The sequence below is a fragment of the Lutra lutra genome, chromosome 7, assembly GCF_902655055.1.
Source record: "Lutra lutra chromosome 7, mLutLut1.2, whole genome shotgun sequence".
NCBI lineage: Eukaryota > Metazoa > Chordata > Mammalia > Carnivora > Mustelidae > Lutra > Lutra lutra.
In genome coordinates, this window is record NC_062284.1 from 59,459,943 (window position 1) to 59,485,145 (window position 25,203).

General features: G+C 39.2%; 1 protein-coding gene across 5 annotated transcripts in view; it reads right to left on the reverse strand.

The window, feature by feature from the left end:
- Positions 1-25,203, reverse strand: part of FSIP1 (fibrous sheath interacting protein 1) — a 319,482-nt gene that overhangs the window by 101,737 nt on the left and 192,542 nt on the right. For all 5 annotated transcript variants that reach the window (XM_047738801.1, XM_047738802.1, XM_047738799.1 and 2 more), the window contains exon 10: positions 14,805-14,945. In XM_047738801.1, the coding sequence (XP_047594757.1) occupies positions 14,805-14,945 (141 nt within the window). The remainder of the gene's footprint in view (positions 1-14,804; positions 14,946-25,203) is intronic.

Genomic DNA, 25,203 nt, shown 5'->3' on the forward strand with positions numbered 1-25,203 from the left:
TATCGGTATTGGTCATCCACTGTAGCAAATGAACCACACTAATGCAAGATATTAATACTAGAGGTAGTTGAGATTATTGTATAGGAAATCTGTACTTTCTGCACATTATTTTCTGTAATCTTAGTACTATTCTAAAAAATCAAGTCTAAAAAAAAATAAAAAAATAAAAAATAAAAAATCAAGTCTATTTTTTAAAAACATAACATATCAGGGAACACAGTTCTTTATTAAATCTGGTATGTATTTCAATTAAGAAACTGTTCAATGTAAAAATTACAAGTCGTAAGAGCTAATGCTTTAAAAAGCTACAGTTAAGAGAAGGCAGATAAACGGGCGGGGGCGGGGGCGGGAGTCTGTCTTATTCAAAGATGTAGTCTTGCAAATGTAGGTTGTATGTGATTATACTGTATCTCTTTTTCTTTCTTCTGCCCTGTGGTTCAGAGGCAGATGTGCAGTTCTAGAATTTTTTTCTCTAGCTGATTTGAAGCTATTGACCATGTTCTCTCTCATTATAGGGTTGATGGAAAGCTTTAGAAAAGTTACAGAAAAATGAGAGGGAAAATAAGCGTAAATGCCAGAATCCTGTATAGGGATCAGGGAAGGTCTAACTCCAAGAATTTCCACTTTCATTATATTTTCATTTCATTGGTTCCATTTCAAATCTTCCTTTGCTGTACTTTCAAAAGCCCCTTTTATTTCTTTAAATATGTGAAGCAGACTTATTTTACATTCTGAAATAGTCCGTTCCAAACTGCAGTCTGTGTGAAACTGATTCTATGTGTGTGTTTTTTCTATTAACTCTTGCTTGTGATGGCTTATTTCCCTAGGCAATTGGGGAGGGGGTAGCTCTTTATTGTGAACTTGTGGTCCTTACACTTTATTTGTGGGAACTATTTAAGATCTAGATTTAAACTGTGTTCTTCCAGAGAGACTTCCTTTTCCTTCAACCAGAAACCAGGAGTACTGCCAACCTAAGACCACTTTCAGCTAAGCATTCAACTTGAGGTTTTTCAAACCCTATAAGTAGTGTGAACTCAAACTCAAAACCTACCTTCATGCAGGCTTGTCGTTAGGAATTCTCATGGGAGAATTTTTCTCCATTCCACACACAACCAAAGCAAAGACACAAAACCCTCTCCACAGACGGTTTTTTTCTAGTTCATTCACTGAGGTTTTAACAATTTGGTGAACCAACTCTGTGTGGGAGTTCTGATCTGAGCTCCTCAGCCTCAGGCCCTGTCTCCTTGGCCCCCTACAGGCAGTCTGTTGAAACCCAGGCTTCAGGCCATTGAAGATCAACAGATACCTCAGGGACAAATGCTGGCTCCAGCAGTCACTTACCCCTCACTTATCTTGTCATTTTTGTCCCCTGAGGAATTCCCTTTTCTGCCAGCTCACTCATGCTTTAAAAATTACTTTAGGGGCACCTGGGTGGCTCAGTGGGTTAAAGCCTCTGCCTTCAGCTCAGGTCATGATCCCAGAGTCCTGGGATCGAGCCCCGTATGGGGCTCTCTGCTCAGTGGGGAGCCTGCTTCCTCCTCTCTCTCTCTCTCTCTCTGCCTGCCTCTCCACCTACTTGTGATCTCTCTCTCTCTGTCAAATAAATAAAATCTAAAAAAAAAAAAAAATTTTTTTTAAATTACTTTAAAAACAAATACATCTTGTACCATTTTTAAGTTTCCTTTACTAAGAAGGGCTTCTCTAATATCTAGTCTGCCATATAGCTAGAAGTAGGACTCTCCCGTGAAGCTATATGTAATTCACATATGTAATTCACAGTCCTCAGCAGTATTTCTCAGTTTGAGCTTTCTCTAACTTGCCGCCATGGCCACAGAAATGCCACTTCCACACCGTGAATCTGCTTCTGGTCCCTGGCCTCAAACAGATCATTTTGACCTCACATCAGTCAGACTTCTGACTCCAGGTCAGCTAAGTTTTGTGTTTCTATTGCCTTTCACATGTGTTCTAGTGCATTCCATCGAGATATACATCTTGCTTTATTGTTATGCTGTTTTCATAAATTTTTATATAGTTAGAGCCAAGGTAAGTATAAACTTAGGTTAATACATGATCTTGACCAGAAATCAACATTAAATTATGTTTTTAAAATAGACTTTTCAGGGTGCGTGGGTGGCTCAGTCATTGGGCGTCTGCCTTCGGCTCGGGGCATGATCCCGGGGTCCTGGGATCTAGCCCTGCATCGGGCTCCCTGCTTGGCGGGGAACCTGCTTCTCCCTCTGCTTGTGTTCCCTCCCTCCCTGTCTTGTGTTCCCTCCCTCCCTGTCTCTCTCTCTCTGTCAAATAAATAGATAAAAGTCTTTAAAATAAAATAGACCTTTCAGGGGTGCCTGGGTGGCTCAGTTAAGTGACTGCCTTCAGCTCAGGTCATGATTCCAGGGTCCTGGGATGGAGCCCCACATTGGGCTCTCTACTCAGTGGGGACTCTTGCCTCTCCCTTTGCCCTTCTCCCTGCTCATGTGTGTGCTCTCTCTCTCTTTTTCAAATAAATAAAATCTTTTTTAAAAAATAAAATAGGACTTCCAGTAAAAAAAAAAAAAGAACTTTCATGTCAAATTTTATAGGCAGTTTTTAAAGAATCATATATGTTTCTTCCTAAAACATTAGCATCTAGTGTCAGTAGCCAATGGTATCATGTTAATAAGGCAGAATGTTGAGGATGTGAATTTTTTTAAGTATAATTACCATATAATATATTAGTTTTAGGTGTACAATATGGTGATTCAACGATTTTACACATTACTCAGTATTCATCATGCTGCGTGTACTCTAATCCCCTTTACCTACTTCACCCTTCCTTCATCCACCTCCCCTCTGATAGCCACCAGTTTGTTCTGTGTAGTTAAGAGTCTTTATGTTGTCTCTTTTTCCTTTGTTCATTTGTCTTGTTTCTTAAATGCCACATATGAATGAAATCATATGGTATTTGTCTTGCTCTGACTGACTTATTTCACTTAGCATTATATATTCCAGATATGTCCATGTTGTCATAAATGGAAAGAGCTCATTCTTCTTCATGGCTGAGTAATATTCCATTGTGTATATAGACCACAACTTCTTTATCCATTCGTCTGTGGATGAACACTTGGGTTGCTTCCATATCTTGGCTATTGTAAATAATGCTGCAATAAACATATAGGGTACATATAACTTTTTGAATTAGTGTTTTCATTTTCTTTAAGTAACTACCTAGTAGTAGAATTATTGGATCATATGATAATTCTATTTTTAATTCTTTGAGGAACTTCCACACTATTTTCCACAGTGGTTGCACCAGTTTGCATTCCCACCAACAGTGCATAAGAGTTCCTTTTTCTCCACATCACAAATACTTGTTACTTTTTGTGTTTTCTTTTTAATTTTTTTTTATTTATTTTGCTCCTTGTGCTTTTTATTCTAGCTATCCTTTTTATCTAGCTATCCTTTATCTAGCTACACACCTATCAGATGTGTAGAGAACAAGAATTTAATAGATAAAGATAATCTATGGACCCAGTAAACTACAGATGAAGGTTTCTATAGTTCCGTGTAATATACATGAGCCAAAGAGCTAAAAATGAAAGACAAGGGCAGAACCCAGAGATGATATCAAGACATCACTAGCTAGTAAGAACACAGGTCCCAGAAGACCACAAAGGGAAGGTAAAGAAGGGAGAAGCTAGCCACATTTGGTGACTAAGATCCAGGAGATTGGTGCCTCAGAACCATGGGCATCAGAGAATCGGCAACAGGCCTGCACTCAGCGCTCCTCGAACTGTGGCGTGCCCGACCAGGGCTGGTCCTCAAACTGTTTATTGCAGGTCTGCTATGCAACAAGAAGCTATGCCAGAATTTAAATCAACTGATTCACCAAGCAAGCTTTTCTCAATGAAGTAAGGAGTACATGCACTTACATTCTGGTAAAAGTTCCTTACCCCCACCAATAACAGTTGTTTGACCATCCACATTAAAATCACTGCTTTAGATAATCCCTGTTTTGGACAGAGATAGCCTCAGACCATAACAAGAAGCAGATCTAGAATCCTGATTTAAAATCCTGTTTAAAAAAAAAAATCTGACTGTAGCTGGTTAAGAAAAAAATGAAAGGATTAAGACAAACCATGAATACAAATAACATCTCCACTGGGAATTCATCATTCCCGCTGGGAATCTATTTAAGAATTTATTACACTAAATGATACTAAAAATGACCTCAAGTATTGGAAAAGAAATTAAATAGTATTACGACCACATGTTAACAACCAAATAATAGGCTTAATTTTAACCTCCCAAAGTGTCATAAGTTTTAATTATTTATGCATTCTAATTTTATGTCAGTACACACTATACTGGTTAAATGTGTTGTGTGGCATATTATAATCTTTACAATACTTATTTAACTTTATAAAATTCTATTTCTTTCCTTTAATAAGATATTATTGTTTCTTTCTTGATGTATATGCATGCATTCATTCCATGTAACCACATCTAGGCCTCAACCAATGAGCCTTGAAAACTATTTAGAATGTGAAAGGTGAGTTATGTTAAAATCTAACTAGCCTTACTATCTACTTCTAGAGATTCTGCTCAACAATAAAGCTTTTTCAGCAATGTCCACAATAGCCAAACTATGGAAAGAGCCTAGATATTCATCAACAGATGAATGGATAAAGAAGACGTGGTGTATATATATATATATATATATATATAGATATATATATATATATACACACACACACACATACACACACACATACATACATACACGATGGAATACTATGCAGCCATCATAAATGAAATCTTGGCATTTGCAATGACATGGATGGAACTAGAGGGTATTAGGCTAAGCGAAATAAGTCAATCAGAGAAAGACACTTATCATATGATCTCTCTGATATGAGGAATTTGAGAGGCAGGGCAGGGGTTGTGGGGGGAAGGGAGGGAAAAATGAAACAAGATGGGACTTGGGAGGGGGACAAGCTATAAGAGACTCTTAATCCCAGGAAACAAACTGAGGGTTGCTGGGGGTGGGAGGGATAGGGTGGCTGGATTATGGACATTGGGGAGGGCATGTGCTATTGTGAGTGCTGTGAATTGTGTAAGACTGATGATTCACAGACCTGAACCCGTGAAACAAATAATACATTATATGTTAATAAATTTTTTAAAAATTTTTAAAAACAAAGCTTTTTAAAATCGGGTAATATTAGGGACGCCTGGGTGGCTCAGTTGGTAAGCGGGCTGCCTTCGGCTCAGGTCATGATCCCAGCATCCTGGGATCCAGTCCCTTATCAGGCTCCTTGCTCAGCAGGGAGCCTGCTTCTCCCTCTGCCTCTGCCTGCCTCTCTGACTACTTGTGATCAATCTCTCTCTCTCTCTTTCTGACAAATAAATAAATAAAATCTTTAATAAAAAATATAATAAATAAATAAATAAAATTGGGTAATATTCTAAAACAAGATTGCCACCAAAAAGTTCATTTTTAAGATGACATTCAAGACTTGTACATTATCATTCAGAAACAGCACAATACCTACACTTCTATGATGAGATCAAGTCTGCATTATTATAATACATGTTAAAAATCATAATCCAGAAGAAAATATCCTGAATAATTTTTTAAATGTTTTATTATATAGGCAGAATACAAGGCATATATATATATATATATATATATATATATACACTCTCTTGTTCCAAAATATATTTGAAACTGAAATCTATTAATGTATTTATAAGTTTTTTAAAGTGATGGTTGAAACAAAATAAGTTAATGAAAAAAATCCAATTACCTTTAATATTTTATTCCAAAGTAATACAGCTAAATTGTTCTTTCAATTTATTCTACAACATATTTGAATACTACACATAGTTGATAGCTTTAAAGTGGTTACTAGCTCACTGACTCACTCTAGAACAATTCTGGAACACCAGCCATGTACCTCTAACTGCTACATGCTGTTTTGCAATGATTAAATGATACCATTCAGTTGCAAAAAATTTTATCAGATGATGTGCTTCTGAAAATTCTGTGCTCTACTTACTCATTTCAAAATGTGTTTCTTTTTGCCTATAATTTTGAGAATGGATTTTTCAAGGTTTATTCCACTGTGGATGTGCAAATCCCACTCTCAAAAGTTCACAGCCAAATATTTTGCATCATTATCGAACACCCTGCCAACACCTACAGAAGGAAAAATAAAGGCTGTAAATTCTATAAAAATACCAATAATGTATATGTCAATGATATCATTGTTATCAACATTATCATTGTTATCATCTACCTTCCTGAAAGCTGTTACAAATGACAAAGAAAGATTAAATAATTTCTACACTTCCCAACAATGACGCTAAACAGGGAGCATAATTCCTTTCCCAACTCAGGCCTTAGTTAATGTATGAATATCAAAGCACACTAATCATCCAGTTTAACCACAAACATGTCAGGTTTGTTTGGAGTTCCACCAAATTTGAGAAAGATATATAAATGTAAGAGTTTAAAGGCTTTAGAATGAAGCCCACATTTGTCTGTGGCCCCAAATCTTAGCTGAAAATTGGCTGGTCTGAGCAGATGTGACTTAGAGCGGCTGAATGTAACAGAAAGCTCACAGACTGAAGCGTCAAAAGAATTGAGGATTGGCCCAGGTCTATCACTAACTGTGAGTCTTGGTAAAATCAGTTGGCTATTCAAGACTTCAGTTTCTAATCCATGGGACTGGCCCACATGACCTGTAGGGACCCTTCAGCTCTCACATTCTATAATTCTGATTCTATGGCCTGTTTAGTAATTGAAGGTAGACCCTCCACCATTCACTGAGCAGAAGAAACCCTCCAGTCTTCTGATTGGGGTCCATGTATTCTTATACAAGGTTAAATGGCAAGAGCATGTCGAAATAAGAATCAGAACACAAGGATTTATCATCCTTTGTGAACCACATTCTTATCCACAATGCTCAGCAACAAGGCTTAGAGTGCTAAACATTTTGATGCAATAATGACAATGCAGTTCACCAAACAAGGCCAAGCTCAGTGGTTTCCAGGAAACCAAAAAGGGAAAGAATGTGGGAAGAAATAGTAGAGACTTCAAATGATGAAAAAAATGAATGAAGTTCAAACTAAGAATCAAAAGAGACACTATAAAGACCTAAAAAGTGTGGTCAATGCATTTAGAATGATTGGAACCATGGAAAACCTTTGCTAACAATACTAACAAAACATCTTTGAGAATATTTTATCATTAAAGGAGTCCATGAGATGAGATCGGATTGCTGATTCTTCCTTCGAAAATGCAAAAACTAGAATTGAATTCTTCTGATTTGTGAAAGCTAGAATTATTATGCAACTTCACTAAAAGCATTTTTACCTAATTCTAGAAGTTAAAGATGTTCTTTATTTGAAAAAAAAAAAATCCCCTTAGTCTTATTATCACAATGGAACACTCAATACCTCTGAAAAATTAGGTTGAACATGAATTATTACTATTTATTTAAATTACTCAAGAAGCCTATCATTATAGTAAAGGGTTAAGTTGTATATAAATAAAACAAGGAAATAATAAAATTACCTCAATTATCAGTCACTTTCTTCAGGGATAAAGGCAATTTAATAGAAAGTGTAAAATAATAGAACTAAGCTATTAACATTTATATTCTATTCCCCTTCAGATTGTTGTCAGTGTGTGCATATATATACACATATAAGATATATAGATAATTTTATACAATTATATATATTAAATAGTTATAGTTGATACTGATAATCTATCTAGAATTTTTATCTTTTTGTTTTAGATCACTCATTTCCAACTAAAAGTCTTTTGTTGACAAAATCCATATACTTGTCATTTTTATTACCTTACTATTGTATTAAATGGGTAAGACCATGTATAAATTGCTTTGACATTCTATTTGAGAGCATTTAAGTTGCTTCTTACTTTGTTTAGTTTGGTTCCTCTTAGCTGTTATTTCTTTGTATATGTTCCTAAAAGTGGAATTGTGCAGATCAAAAATAAAAATAATGTCACAGGTCAACAGTTGACCAATTGCTTTTCAGGGGAAAAATAACCAACTTAACAAGCTACCAATAATGAGGTATTTACTCCAAAAATACAAAAAACACTAATTCAAATGGACACATGCACCCCTACATTAAAAACGTAGCAGCATTATTCACAATAGCCAAATTATGGAAGCAACCCAAGTGTGTATAAATAGATGAATGGATAAAGAAGATATGGTATATATACACAATGAAGTATTATTCAGCCATAAAAAAAAAGAATGAAATTCTGCCATCTGCAACAACATGGATGATCTAGAGAGTATTATGCTAAGTGAAATAAGTCAGCCAGAGAAAGACAAATACCTTATGGTGTCACTTATATGTGGCATTTAAGAAACAAAACAAAGAAGCAAAGGAAAAAAGAGAGAGATGGAGAGGGAGACAGACAAACCAAGAATCAGATTCCCTCTCTTTTTTTTTTAAGATTTTACTTATTTATCTGAGTGACAGTGAACCCGAGAGAAATCACAGAGGAAGAGGGAGAAGCAGACTCGCCCCTGAGTGGAGAGCCTAATGCGGGGCTCAATCCCAATACCCCAGGATCATGACCTGAGCTGAAGGCAGATGCTCAACAGACTGAACCACTCAGGCACCCCAAGAAACAGATTCTTAATTATAGAGAACAAACCAGTGGTTACCAGAGGTGGGTGGGGGATGGGTGAAATAGGTGAAGGGGACTAAGGCGTGCACTTGTGATGAATACTGAGTGATTCCACACTACAGTGCACACCTGAAACTAATATTACACTGTATGTTAACTACACTGGAATTTTAAATTTTTTTAATTTTTTAATTAAAAAAAATGTTTCTTCACCATAAATAAAATAGCTAATATTTTGATACTGTTCAAATATTGCTGCCTCTACCTCCATACCACTCCCAATATGACGTAATTATACTTATCATTATCTTTGCTGGTCTGATAAGTGTATTTAGGGCCTAAAGATTATTTGAATATGAATCTTATTTAATTTTTTTAAAAATTTTGTTTATTTTTATTTTTTTGAGACAGAGAGAGAGAAAGAGAGAGCAAAAGCAGCAGGAAGGGCCAGAAGGCAAGGGAGAAGTCTCCCCACTGAGCAGGGAGCCCAACGTGGGGATCTATTCCAGGACCCTGGGATCATAACCCAAGACAAAAGCAGATGCTTAACTGACTGAGCCACCCAGGCGCCCCTGAATGTGAATTTTAAGTACTGGTGATTATACTTATTATACATTATAATTCTTTATGATGACTCACTCTAATTTCCTAAATCCATGAAGACAATAAGTAATGATCCTTCATATATATCAATGCTTTACATATTTTGAAATATTGTTTCTATTTACAAATGCAACACATGTACATTTATGGAAAGTCTAGATATAGAGAAAAGTATGAGAAAAGGTATAAAAAACATCCATAATCCCAACACACTTTTCCCTTTAAATAGTCTGTTATAAAAAGTGAATTTCCTTTTATCACCTCCCCATCCATCCCATCTCTACTAAAAGTAATCACTGCTTAGCATTTGTTATATATTATCCCAGCACTTTTCTATGATTTTTTAAATAAAAATGGAATCATACTATTGTCTTAAGCAACAGGCTCTTTTTCCTCAATACCGTATCACAGACATCTTTCCAAGATATATAGATCTACCTCATTCTTCTGGTAGCTGTCTGCCATTCTTGTCTATGTTTACAATATTAAGTTATGAAACCAGGTTGAAGAAGGGCAAAGAGATCCCCACCGTTACCTGAGGCAGCCATATTACGTTTGTCTCCTTTCTCCATTTCCGGTATGGTCTCACAGGCACCACCAACTCCCTTGCTTCCCTGGTCTTTCATTGCAATCACTCAACCTCTCCTCACCCCTGCCTCAGCTCCGGACCCATTTCTTCCGCTCTTGCTGGACTGCCGAGGGCTGTCAGAGATGACCCCAAGCCCCACGGGCTGGCTCCCTGTCCTAGCTAGGGTTCCAGCCTCAGCAGGGCTGTCTTCCCAGTTCACCATTGCTCTCCTCTCCTCCTCACACCATCTATTTCAATCCTTCCCCACCCTGCTTCAAGGTCCCATCCCTACTCTGCCCTCTCATTCCAGTCATATGCTTTCATCTCTAATTCACAGACTAGATAGAGAACATGCAAGCATGACCTCTCTCACTTATTCTTCAGCTCCAAACCTGCCTTTCTAGGCCCATCCTTCTCTCCTTTCATCCTCAATCAGAAAAGGGGCATCTTGATCCTTCTCTAAGTTGTACACCGCCATCTTCAATCTCATCCTTTCTGCTATACCCCTCCTCATTACCATAGAAACAAGCATATGTAAATGCCACCTTAGTAATGTTAATAATAAGAGTAACGATACTAATAATAAACATTTGTATAGCGCTCAAAATATGCCAAACCCTGTTTGAAGCACTTTACATTAATTAAGATGAATTTAATCTTCGTAACAGTCTATAAGGTAGGTATTCATTACAACTATCCCATTCTACTGATCAAGGAACTAAAGCAGAGAGGTCAAGAGACCTGTCCAAGGTCACACAGCTAAGAAGTGCAGAGTTTGAGATTCAAACCCAAACAGGCTGCTTCAGTGTCTGGTTCTTAACCACTATGTCCCATGTACAGAAGCTTACAGAGCAGAACTAGAACCCAGGGAGGAAATAAAAGCAGAGTGGGTTTCAAAGAGTGAAGGGGCAAAGAGGCCTGTAAAGCACCTAAAACAGCAGAAAGTGACTCTCTGAGCTAGACAGGTAAATCAGGGGACAGGGACCAGAGCCCATCATACGCAAACGACGGAGAGGTCATCTGCAGGGTCTGTCTTGTGTTGCTTATTCTATGAATACAGCTATTTTCATTTTCTCTTGATTCTATCATCTCAAATTATCTCCATTCGAGTAGTTAGCCTGATAGAAGAACGCTTTTATCCATGGTCACAGCAATACTCCTCAGCCCACAGGAACCAACCAGGCAAGAGATGAGTGACTGAGCACAAATCCTCCCCACCATGTGGGACAAAGAGCTCAAAGCACAGCGCCTCCTCCATTTGCCATACGCAAGCTTCCTGCTTGTGCTGGACCAAACCATCCAGCCACCCTTTGTATACTGAAACCCTCTCTACTCACTCCAGCCTCAAAAACATTGCCCCAGACAGATCAATTCCAGAGACCAATCCTGAATCATGCTAACTCTTCCTTAATACTTACGAGAAATCTCTCTCTTCATGGACCCCCCATCACCATGTTTTTTAGCTAAGCTGTCAAAGATTAAGACTAATACTTCAAATAGTAGTCCTTTAGATATCTTTGGGAGAGGGATGTTGTGTGGTTTTCTACTAAACCATCCCCTCGTTCCCCACAACACACACACACACACACACACACACACACACACACACACACCCCTCTTCTTTACCAAGCTAAATAAATACACTCAGTCCCACCAACAATCCTTCACAGGACCTGCTTTTAAATCTCTTCCTCATTCTTGTCCTCTACTATCCATAAGATCTGTTTTGCTCGCCTCTCCCATACAGGCAGCATATCAGCTCCATACCATCGCTGACTCATAGCGAGCGAATTCTGAAGATTTGTTCCACATATGCTGCTTCCAGCAGCCATGGCTCATCCTTCCTCTACTTACACCGCTGTTATTTGGGACTCCTGTCTGCCCGCTAAAGTTCATACTACGCTTGCGAGCCTCAACCTCATCCCATTGTGCCTGCCTTCCCTAGCTCCTGACAGCTGGTTTTAATGACACCAATACCACTACCTCCTTCAGACTAACCAGACTAACTGGATCCCACTTCCTCAGTCAATCTTGACCAAGGCACACGTGCATTCACAGCCTCAGAATTAAGTCACTTTTCCAACTTTTATGGGCAAATCAATCCTGGGATTCAGGTGGTTCCAGGACTATCCCCAGGGCTCCTACGCTGCCCCTTCCTTCACTCCTTGACCAGTGCATCCCTAAAACTGAGTATGAATTTTATCCCTAAATCACCAGTTCATGGCCAGAAATTATTGCTTTTACCCAGTGATCTTGAAACAATATTCTCTCATAATAAGAAGAATAAGACAAAACTGCAAAATTAGCCATTTCTAGAAGGTATCGTTCAGAAAACATACTCTTTGGTCTATAGGTAGTGGGCTAACTTTTTTCTACACAGAAGACAATCTCACATTCTCCTAAAAAGTTTTACTGAACTTCCAAAAGTAACTTTCAATAGAATATTTAAACCAATTAATACCAATTGTCAAGCATACATGCTAAACTTTAGATACTACCAATAACATCATTTTTTGCCAAAAAGTATGCCAGCAATCACAGGCAAAAGGACAAAGGCCTCTAGCCCTACTCCCTTGATTTTAAAGTAAGAAAACCAAGACTCTAAGAGGAAAAAGTGATTTATCAAGTTGACAGATCAGGTCACTGACAACCTTGAAACAAGGACTCAGGTCTCCAGATTCCCCATCCACAAAGTACCTAGAAATCTATGAGGTACACTGGGCCTTACAGAGTAGTATCTTCCCTAAAAAGTTCACACACGTGGTACGCAATGTGATCCACAGGGTATCATGAGATGCTAAGCAATTAAAACATAAAGATGATACAGATCAGTACTCATACACCTTTATCATACCAGTTTCTCCAAATGTTGACTGTAAAACAAGATAGTTGATAAAAGATGATCATTTAGGGGTGACTGGGTGGCTCAGTGGGTTGAACCTCTGCCTTCAGCTCAGGTCATGGTCTCAGGGTCCTGAGATCAAGCCCCACATCAGGCTCTCTGCTCAGGGGGGAGCCTGCTTCCCCTTCTCTCTCTGCCTGCCTCTCTGCCTACTTGTGATCTCTGTCAAATAAATAAATAAATCTTTTTTTAAAAAAGATGATCATTTGGATCCTGTCTCTTCCACTTAGTAGCTACATATGCTTGAGTAATTTACTCAACTTCTATTTCCTCATGTGGAAAGCGAGGATAGTAATATTGACCTCAAGAGTGCTAATAAAGACTACATAGTAAGTTATAATATACTTGGACCAGCGCCTGCTACCGTAGGCACACAGTACTTGTTCTTCTCTACTTATGCGTATTATTCTTTTCCACTTAGGTAACAACCAACTCTTGATATTTACCATATCTCTGTGAGTCTAGCCAACTTTCACATGACACTGGAAAAAAAATGTAAGATTTCCTAAAGGATCCAGGTTTTGCATCCAGAATTACATAAGAGTAGAGACATAGCAGAAAATAATGGATATATGTCCAAGGCATATGACAAATGGTCAGAAATCAGGAGAGCTGAAATATGGAGAATGACAGGCTTTGCCTGCCTTGGATTGGCAGGTACAGGATGAGAAGTGCCCAGGGTTTTCAAAACCAGTCAAGCCACAAACACCCTATTTACCAAGTTGGCAGTGTCCCATCACTACCACCACAACTATTGGCCAAGAGCCTCTTTACACTCCCTAACCATTCTTACTTCCTCTACTTCTTCCCTGTATCAATAGCCCCAAGGAGAAAAAAATCCCTCAGAAGATAAAAATGGACGAGTCCCTGATATAATTCTCATTTCATTTCCCATGAAAAGTAAATAAAAATGAATGTTAAAGAGAAGCACAATGCATTCAGTCCCCTTCGATCTGCTGTCTGGCCCTTATGAGGCAACCTGCCTACCCTCTAGGCTCCGAGTCAGGGCTGCTGTCCATGGCTGGCAAATGGTTCAGAGCAATTCAGCTGCACATGAGCAGAAGGGGGGGAAATCTCCATCGGGATCAGTGCACACTCTGGGAGAGCTCTAAGGAGATCAGAATTTAATCAAAATCACTTACCTGATGCTTACACCGATGCAACAGCATATAAAATGGAATAATGAGAGAAGCGACTGACCAGGTTTAAGTGGCTAGACAGGAGGTGACAATGCTGACAGAAGGGTGATACGCGCCATGACAAAAGAGAGAAGATTTTCAGAGTCATAAAGAACGCTGGCAAGATATGACAGCAAATTAGCCATAGTGGTTAAAACTTAATGAGGCCTGAAGATCACCCAAGATAATAGGATTTAGTAGGAGACAGAAAGGAGATGTGCTGGCATTTGTGACAAGACCAGCCCTGCGAGAGAGGATGTAGGGAGAGTCATAAGTTGAGCCTTGTCATGTTTCATTTTAGGTAAAAGCCAAGGATTCAGCTGGAAGCATCCTCTGGGTAGCTGGAAAATCATAACATTATGGAGACTTTCTGATAGGATCAGAATATCAACCAGCTCACAATTTAGTTGATTTAAGAGTTTTCTCTCATCAGCAATAATGTTTTTACATGACAAGCTCTTAAAACATGAGATAGGCACAAGAAGGATTTAGAACATATTTAAATTGAATAACAATATATTATGAATTACGAACAAAAAGTGGGAGAATTTAAGCTGTACGTTCAATATATAAAGATGATTTTATGGAGAATGACTACCAATTTTTTTCCATTAAAAAAAACATGTCACCATCAGGTACAGAATATTAGGTGTGTGGATCATTATTCTGACCTCACGTAGTATTTCATAGGTTTATTACATCACATAAAGTATGTATAATATTACATTAAGTTCTATGAATCATATTTTTACTCAAATTGTGACAAATTCCCATGTCAGTTTTCTTGACAGACTTAACAAATATAAAACCAGTCATAAAACAGTCCAAGGAAACTGGAAGCTTTTTTTAAGACAATTGCTGGCGACAATTAAAATTGAAATTAAAAAAACTTACCACATTTTCCTTCAGTTTCCTCAGTCTGTCATCGATCTCCCTCAGCCGGTTTTGCTGATCCCGTTGCTCTTTGGTATTCCGAAGCACCTTTTCTCCTGGAGTTATTTCCATGTTTCTATCATCATCATGAAAGTCAGGTTCCTAATTTAAAAAAAAAAAAAAATTCATGCACAGGCTGAAAATGTACCGTCATACATTGCTCCAAAACAAATGAGCTTTGAAAGTTAGTTTTGTTTCTCAGATGGTGTTTCTGTCCTTCAAAATGACATTCATAATTCTCTTAACTCTTCCCATTTGAGAGGGAAAGGTCCAACTGTACATGAAACAAGTAGGAAAATAAACTCAGTCATCTGCAAAGCAAGAAGTTCAAATGAAAAGAGCAGTGGCTGGGAAGCGGCACCTGGACTCTCACCCCCGTTCTGTACTTACCAGCTTAAGTTCTTGGGCAAATCACACTTTGCCTGGATGCCACATTTACCATATATAAATGACAGAAAAAAATCCCACCATTCTGGCTATGAGAGACCGAGGTTCAAGGGCAAACTGGCCTTGGCAAAGTCAGGAGTTTTGAATCCTGGCTCTACCTGGTTCCTGACTAAAATGACCTTAGGGAAATCAAATAACCTCTCTGAGCTTCAGTTCCATGTCTGCAGAACGATAATAACATCTAGCCTAAAAGTCATCACACTACGTCACTGGCATGCAACAAATCTTAGTGCCTAACAAATGTGAGTGAAATACGCCCTTTGAAAAGAATATGAACGACAAGGTGAAAGTATTTCACTATTATCAGCAATATTTGAATGGACGGAACCATAACCTCCCAAAGTTAATGTTATTTCTAGGTGATAAAAATGGGTATTTCTTGACAGTAAGTTGGCCTTCTATCTACAGCTAAACCTCCCACTTTACTCCCATAGATCTCCTACTCCCTGTTGCCATGCAGGAGCCTGACACTGATGTCATGTTTGTACTTGCTCAAACCAGAATCCTCCCACATTCTCACGCCCTACAGATGGTTGGTCACCAAGAGGAGTCACCATCTCACTTTCTAGTACCTCTTAATCAAGGCCCTCCTCTCCTTCTCACTCCCTCGTCATTCCTCTGAACCAGTGGTTTTCAAAACCTGGGGTGCTTTAGACTTACCCACAGAGCCTGGGAAAATCTTCAAAGGTCCTACCCCCACACTGGACAAAATTCTACTGGAGGGACTAACAGCCTGAAGCACAACTACTTGAAAATTTGAAAACTGTCACCTTAAGCAACTGCTCAAGCCTCTTCACTGACCTGGGTACCACCAGTCTCCCCATGCACTCCAGCCTCTGCAGAGAAGCCACAGAGCAAGGTGCAAAGTCCTCACCCAATCCTGGGCTGTGCCTGGGCTAGCTCCTCAGTCTCCTCTCCCACTGCTGGGGTCTCACACCCAAAGGCATGGCAATATTCACTCCTCCTCATTCTCCACCTCTCCATGCCTCTTTCTTCCAGCTCCTCATGAACAGTCCTACTCTGTCTGAGCACAGGTGTATTTCCCCGGTGAAATGTTCCCTGACATGCTTAAGAAGGGAAGATGGTCTCTTGATCACACCACCTGTTCCTCATTGTATTAACCATACTTCTGCTGCTCAGACTGGGATCATGACTGATCCCAATCACTATACTCCTGAAGCCGGATGGACCCTAGTCCATGGACTGTACAGCTGAGCCTTGAACAGCATGAGTATGAGCTGCTCAGTCCACTTTCATGCAGATTATTTTTCAACAAATAGAGTATAAGACCTATAAACATATTTTCTCTTCCTTATGATTTCCTTTCCTCCACCTTACTTTATTGTAAGAATGCAGTACATGATAGATAGAGCATTCAAAATGTGTGTTAATCAATTCTTTATATTATTGGGAAGGCTTCCAGTCAACAGTAAGCTATCAGCAGTTAAGTTTCCAGGAAGTTGAAAGTAACACAGAGGTTTTTCAACTTCATGGAGGGAGGGGTCAGTGCCCCTCACCCCCACATTGTTCAAAAGTCAACTGTGATTTGGTTCTCAGATCTGATCACACTAATGTTTCAATGAAATTTATATTGTGTAAAATTCTACTGGAAGAAACTATTAATTCCAAGAAGCGATTTTTTACATTTTGTATTCCCCAAAAGGTGACTCATTTCTGGTAGCTTCGATGCCTATAAGCACCCAGAGGGTAAATTAATTATCAGGAATATTTTTAAGAAGGAAACCTAATGTTAGGGAGACATGTGGAAAAGATGGTATGAAGGTCCCTCTGCATCTTTAAGCATCCAGGATCTCATGAACTTTCACAGACATGTCCCTACTATGAAATAGGATCCACAGTAGAGACACACAGAAGCCCACATCCTGAGTGGCTTCTAAACAAAAAATGTAGTTCTGGGAGCTTGGGAATCCAAGATCAATGCACTGGCAGACTTGGTGTCTGGTAAGGGGTTGCTTCCTGGCTCCTAGATGACCATCTTCTTTGCTGGCTCCTCACATGGCAAAAAGGACAAAGGAGCTTTCTGGGTCTTTTTTTAAAGGGCACTAATCCCGTTCATGAGGGCCCTACTGTCATGATCTAATCACATCCCAAAGTCGTGACCTCCAAATACCACCACACTGGGGATTAGATTTCAACATATGAATTTTGAGTGGACACAAACATTCAGTCAATAAAATGTAGGGAAATGAAAAGCATCCAAACTGGATTTCATTTCAAAATGGAAATCATTTTTTTTAAAAGGGATGGCATTTTAATAATCCACAACTATGATTTTTTTTTAATCTTTGAGTAGGCAAAGAAAAGACATAGAAAGAAAACCATTTCTAAATCAGACTTCATCAATATATTAAATTTTGCTTATTCAAAGCCACCATTAAGGCAATCCACAGACTGACAGTAAAGTATTAAAACACACAAATCAGGGCGCCTGGGTGGCTCAGTGGGTTAAGCCGCTGCCTTCGGCTCAGGTCATGATCTCAGGGTCCTGGGATTAAGTCCCGCATCGGGCTCTCTCCTCAGCAGGGAGCCTGCTTCTCTCTCTCTCTCTCTCTCTCTCTCTCTCTCTGCCTGCCTCTCCATCTACTTGTGATCTCTCTCTGTGAAATAAATAAATAAAATCTTTAAAAAAAAATAAAACACACAAATCTGTCAAAGGACTTGTATTCATAATATGTAAGGGACTCACACACTTCAATAATAAATAAGAAATACTAAAAAGAAAAATCTAGCTTTAAAAATGACTTGAAAAAAAAATGACTTGAATAGATACTTCATAAAAGATATGTGAATGACAAACAAGCACATGAAGAAGTCCTAACATCAGTAAGTCATCAGGGAAATGTAAATTAAAATCACAAGATATCACTACACAGCCACTAAAATGGCCCAGATGAAAACAATTGTTAACACCAAATATTATAAAGGTGTGGACCAAAAGGAATTCTCAGGTGTTATTAGTGGAAGTATACGATGGTACAACCACTTTGGAAAATTGGTGGTTTCTTGAAAAGTTCGATGCTGTCTATCCTAGGACCCACCAATTCCACTCCCATGAATCTATCCAGGAGAAATGGAAACATGACTAAAGCCCCGTGCACACATGTTCATAGCAGCTTTATGCATAACAGGCAAATGTCCATCAACAGGAGAATGATAAACTAACAAACTATAGGAAGCACCTGACACAAGCTAGGACAATGGGACTCTTTCCCCTTGACCTCTGTTTTGTGGTTAGGGTTAATCAATGTGGAGAGAGACTGGAGGGCGGGAGAAGAGAGAGCTGGCAGTATTTTCCCATTCTCCTCCCTATTTTGGCATGATGGTTTTGGCAGAACATATCCCATCAGGTGCCCAACAGGAGAGTTTTCTTAGATTCAACTGAATATTCATGCTCAAAGACAGAGGTCACATGTAGAGAGAAGTTATTGAGAAGAACATAGGACATGAAACACAGCAGGGCAGTGTCAGGACTCCCTCCTCAGCAGGAGTTTCTGTTACAGGCCATGCCATGGCAGTTCAGGTGCAAGGGGTAAGGAAGATACCCTGGTTTAAAAGCTTCTTATCTCATAAGAACATCGTCTCTGGAAATGATGCCACAGGCACTCCTCCACAGGGTCCTGGCAAGGGACAGTCTCTGTAATCTCTGTAATCACTGCACTTAGACCCAAGGTATGGCTTCCCCACCAGGTCTTCATAATTCTCCCAGTCCTGGGGTCATTTTTAGCATAGGCAAAGTTGCTTCCTAACCCTTGGCAACATTCCAACCTTCATCAGACTGCCAGGGAAACAGTAAGGAAGTTAACTACCGTTCAAATTCTCATGCCAAAGGGGGAAAGGTTGGTAAATCTTTGCCCACACCTTCTATGATTACAATTTTGGATGGCTGGTTCTTCTCCCACGGCTCCAGCTTTCCCTGAGCTCCAATACACTTCTTCCCCCTACTCAATGTTGCTAGTCCCTAGGTGTCCCAACATCCCTTACTGGTTCCTTTAAATCTATTAATAGTTCCTTCATTTACTTATCTTCAAAATCCAAGCTAGGTGTTTTTCTCTTTCTCGCCCAAAACTCTAACTGGTAGACTGTATGTGTGTGTGTGTGTGTGTGTGTGTGTGAGTGTGTGTGTGTGTGTGTGTGTGTGTGTGTGTGTGTGTATTTGTAGAGAAGTAGACTGGAAGGAAATTCAACTTGATGGTAAAAATCTTGACTCTTTCATCTTATTTTCTTAGATGTTTTTGTATTTCCTAAATTTTCTATAATACTCATGTATTTATTTCATAAGCAGAGGTAATATTTTATTTTTAGGAAAACAGAAATATTATTCTACCAAGACTATTTCTGTTCTGCTCTGACAATGTGACTCTCTGTACCCAAAGGTACTGGCCCAACGCTTAGATGTTAGCCCCAGTTCTACTGGTGTAACCAGTTATATACTTTTAAGCAAGTCACTTTCTCTTTCTGGGTCTCAATTTCTTCTGAAAGAACTTTCTTCCAACTCTCATAGCTTATGAGTGTGTAATTCTCTACAGCTGAACCCAAGGATATGTAACATCCTTCCTCAGTCGTGATCTGATAGCATAACCATATAGTTCAAATATTTGAAGGACAGTATGCAAGGAAAGAAAGGCCATGAGAGAGCAAAAAAAGGTAATCACTGATTCTGACAAAAATTTCAAACTGGCACCATATTCAAGAAGCTCTTGTGGTACCAAGAGAGGTTCTGCTGTCACATCAAAGTGCCAACCAGTACTATCTGTTTTCATGATCCTCAGGAAATATCTTGATTTCCTATGGTAGTAATGTTTGAGCAGATTATCTGACCGGCCATATGGTTTCTGTGTTTCTGAGGCATATAGGAATGCTTTTTATTCAGTAAAAGTAAAACTCAGTTCAGGAAAAGCTCTCTGTGATATGCACGGGAATACCCAAGAAGCCACCAGAAGAGAATTGTCCTTGAGGTCAATAGATATTTGTTGATTTGACTAATTGACTGCGAAGGATTCTAAGTTCAACCTTAGAAAAATATCTGTGGTGTTGACTGAGCCAACAGGGGTCTTTGAAGCTAGCTAAACAGGAAAATACAAACCTGCCTAAATAAAGCCAATGTGCCCCATGTTTTCAAACAAAAGCTATGCTTTTCAAAAGGTCATTGCTATTTTTCTGTCATCAGATGGGTCATTTGCCAGGCAGTACGAGAAGGAAGGAAAAAAGTCTTTTGGCCAAATTGTTTTTACCATTTTAGAATATTGCCATGAAACGAAAGAAGCCTTGACTACACAGGAGACTTAACGAAGAAAAATAAAGAAATATAAGTAGGGGCGCCTGGGTGGCTCAGTGGGTTAATCCTCTGCCTTTGGCTCAGGTATGATCTCAGGGTCCTGGGATCGAGTCCTGCATCAGGCTCTCTGCTCGGCAGGGAGCCTGCTTCCTCCTCTCTCTTTGCCTGCCTCTCTGCCTACTTGTGATCTCTGTCAAATAAATAAATAAATAAATAAAAATCTTTAAATTTTAAGTAGTCCATAAAACATAAGAGGCAAGAGGAATTCCCCAGATTTATTTGGGAATGTTGGACAGGTTAGCAATGACCTTCAAAGCAACTTCTTGTTTATTCCTCAATCCAAAAATCCATGCTTTTAGAGCATACATCTATAGTTTTTGAAAATGAGCCAATAGTCAATAAGATTTCTGTGTTTATGCCTAGCATACATAAAAAATTCCCAGTTTTCTGCCCTCAACCAGTGTATTGAGTAGTCTGACATTAAGTAGACTACTTGGCCATCATCGGGACTCTGCAAATCTCTGGACCTAACAGTGAAACATCTTTCAGGATTACATGTCAAATAACATTTTCTATTTCCTCAGCTTTAGCAAATGTTGAAACAGGAAGAAGCAAAAAAAAAAAAAAAAAAAAAAAAAAAACAGTTAATTGTTGATGTCAGCAACAGTATGCTCTTGGCAAGAAAAAAGATGAATATAACTACAGTTTTCATCAATCAAACATGCATTAATTTTTTGTTGTTCTTACCAAAATGTGTACAACTGAATCAACATTTTAAGAACAAAAAAAAATAAATAAATCAAATTAAGGGAGGCCTTTATGTCCAGTTAAACTAGCTGGTTTAGGGACAGAGAAATGCCTCTTGTCAATGAGGACAATTGGAAGACCCTCTCCCAACAGGGGAAAAAAAAAAATCTAACCATGAACTGTAATTCTAGATTTAGTAAGACAGATTGCATGAGACATGAATAAATTATACTTCTTTACAAGAGCCAAACTGAATAGAATTTATGATTAAATTCAGTTGCTAAGGACTTAAGAAACTAAATACCCACGTAACTCCTATTTCTTAGATATTTCTGGAGAAAGCTGGAATCCAAGACAGCTACAAAAAAATATGGAGACTAAATTATAGAACATCAGTCAATTTTATGGTGGGATTTACAATATAAGGAAAGAACTAACTGATTTGTTGGAGGGTTAGGAGATGGAGATGGATAGGTACACACAGTTAAACCACAGATCTTAAGAAAAAAATTGCTTCAATTAGTTCCCTTTTGCTAAGATGAAATGAAAATAAAAACCAGATGTAAAAATGGCACCCACGTGATATTATTCACATTACAGCAGTAGTAGTAATACGCTATTCTTCCTTCTGAATGTGACCACATACTTTGTTTTACACTAAGGAAATCAAATACATGAAAACCAAATTCTGCTTTGAAAATACTGCCATAAACTTAAGAGCCAGGCCAGGGTATCCTCTGAGAATATCCTAATCAGCAAGCTCAAGAGGAAAAGAAGATTTCTTAACTGCTCCTTTCACAACGACTTCCTTAATCCCTGAGTCACATTTCTGGAGCCCCTCAAATTATTCTGACTGGAGTACGTTTATCCTCCTAGGCTCACGTACCTAATCCTGTGGCCCCTTATAGCTGCCATTGTTGGTAAGTCAGAAAGTCTACACATTTCAACTTGTTTGGGAAACTGTTTTCTTAACCAAAATTAAAACAAAACAAAACAAAACAAATCTCCAAAGGAATTTTTTAAAATATCATGCCTTCAGCAAATAACCTTTCTCTGTGCTCCTCCCCTCCAGGACATACTTTCTCTACTCTTGGTAAGATCGGTTTCCATATTGTGGTACTTCTTTCACTGTAAGGTCACTCCACAACTACCCTCCCGGGTGCTACAAGCTGCTTGGAGGTTGGAGATGAAGGCACGTACCGATCTGGACAATTGATGTCAGCCACCACAGCCTCTCCGATCAAACAAGCAGGCCTTCAACCATATTTTGACCTCAGTGTGTGCAGGAGGCCTCGGGGCCTATAATACGACATGGAGTCGTGAATACTGTGGCTAACGGGACAATCTGTGCTCTACAGAAAGCCGCAGTTGCCTCTCAGAGCAATCCTGTATGCTGCCAAGCAAGGATTCAGGTTAAATATGCTGGATTCTCTCATTTCTCAAGAAAAACTAGAAGTATAGACGTTTATATGAATTCACCCAATTCTGAAATGTTGGCTTAAAAAAAAAAAATGTAGGGGTGCCTGGGTGGCTCGGTGGGTTAAGCCTCTGCCTTCAGCTCAGGCCATGATCCCAGAGTCCTGGAATCGAGTCCCGCATCGGGCTCCCTACTCAGCAGGGAGCCTGCTTCCCCCCTCACCTCTGCCTGCTTGTGATCTCTCTCTCCCTCTGTCAAATAAATAAATAAATCTTTAAAAAAATTTGTAAACCCTCTGTGGGCTAAAGGAAACCCATATGTGAGTCAAATTTGCCAAGCACGCCACCAGTTCTCAACCTCATGCTATATAATGGCAATCTCCTCTGGACCTCTGGCCCTTTCTGCCTCATTCACTAGTTTCTCTTCCTTCTCCTCTCCCTCACTTGTGGAACTGGACTTTCTTGATATTCCTTCTGGTGTGCTTTCTCTCTCTCCCCAGTAACAGCACAGCACTTTGCTTCTAGAGCTTTCTATAGTGCTCATCTATGTGGACTTGTACCAAAGTTATCTATGTGTAAATAAAGAAAGAAAAGGTGTTCCTTAAGTCCCTTATTATTATTATAATAACATCATCTCATCGGTTGAGTTATGTGTCAGACACAGTGCTGAGTACTTTACACGATCAACTTATCCACCCTTTAAAAGAGCCCTAAACAATCCGAGGGTTTTGAAGGGGCGGGGGGGGTGGCAGGTTTGGGGTGCCAGGTGGAGGGCACTAAGGAGGGCACGTATTGCATGGAGCACTAGGTGTGGTGCAAAAACAATGAATTCTGTTATGCTGAAAAGAAATTTAAAAAAATAAAAATAAAAAAATAAAAGAGCCCTAAAGAATGATATTATTATTACTACTGCACAGACAAGGAAACTAGGACTCCGGGCGCTTCTGATTAATGCCCAAGGCCTCAGAGCTAGGAAGTGGAGGAGCCAGAGCGCGAAGTGAGGCTTTTTGACTCCACAGTTCCACATTAGCCTGCCTTGTTGGTCAGTCCCCTACAATTCCTACACAGGGAGCACTTGATGAATATTGCGGAACCCATTTGCTGAAAAACAGAATTCATATTCCACTTGAAAGACATTCTTTCATAAGGAGCATGGAGGAAAAATTACTGATGAGTTAATGGTTTGCAGAAGGGTTAAAAATAAAAATCATGTGAATAAGCACCATGAATATTTGTGGTTCAGCAACAGATTGGAGCCCATTCATCAACTGCACAGATACGCAAGGTTTAACCACGATACTTTTCAGTATATTTATCCAGAAAGGATTCCAATCCAAAAATAATATCTGCAAAATAATTTGCCACGTTAGCATTTCTGGCTTGAAAATTCAATGTGCAATGCTGGTTTTAGTTAGAAATGAGGACATGCCAAGAGGAAAATGAACAAAAGCTCGAAGACATTTTTTTTTTGCATGCAAGAATCATTATTTCTTTTCATCAGCTATGATGTTACATTTCTGTTTCTACATCCAATAGGAGTCCCAAAATGCAGTTTCCTCTTTTCTCTCTACCTATATATTGTTTCACATAAAAACATAAAATGTCAGTATGTGACACCTAAGTAATACACTGGTTTTCCCTTTTAGTATTTTTTAAATATTTTTCTGAACTATAAATGTGAACTCTGAAAATGTGACTTAAATGATGATGACAGAATCTTACCAGAGTCACTTTTTTTTTTTAAAGATTTTATTTATTTATTTGACAGAGAGAGATCACAAGTAGACAGAGAGAGAGGGAAGCAGGCTTCTTGCTGAGCAGAGAGCCCGATGTGGGACTCGATCCCAGGACCCTGAGATCATGACCTGAGCCGAAGGCAGCGGCTTAACCCACTGAGCCACCCAGGCGCCCCTACCAGAGTCACTTTATCTAAGCCCTAGTAGCTAAACAAATCTCTAAATTCTCCATCTCTCCTTAAAGAATAACATTTGACTGCCACGGAAAAGGTATTTTTTTTTTAAATCTTTAGGATCATTACTCGGCTTTGAGATCTCAACTACCCTTGAAGTCTAGTAACACCAACAACCACAATAAAATCAGCTAGAACACAAAAAAGAACAAAAAGCATCCCTGAGCAATTTTATTTCCCCATCTCGGATTCCTGCTTTTGGGAAATTACACCCAGGAACATAAATAAGCGAGTGGTATAACTGGTGTCAAAGTCCTGGGGTACATTTGGGTGGGGCCAGAGATTCCGAGTGTCTGTTTCCCAAGAACTCCTATCCCAGTCCAGAAACAAGTGGTTTCGACAACCGCCACCCCTGCTGCGTAGAGGCCTCAGCAGCAGCTGTGCCTGGCCCTTGCACACATAAGCTAAGGAAGCCGACATGGCTCCAGACAGGTTTTGCCAGCGACCAAACTTGCTTTAGAATATCTTAACGCTCCTCTTTTCCC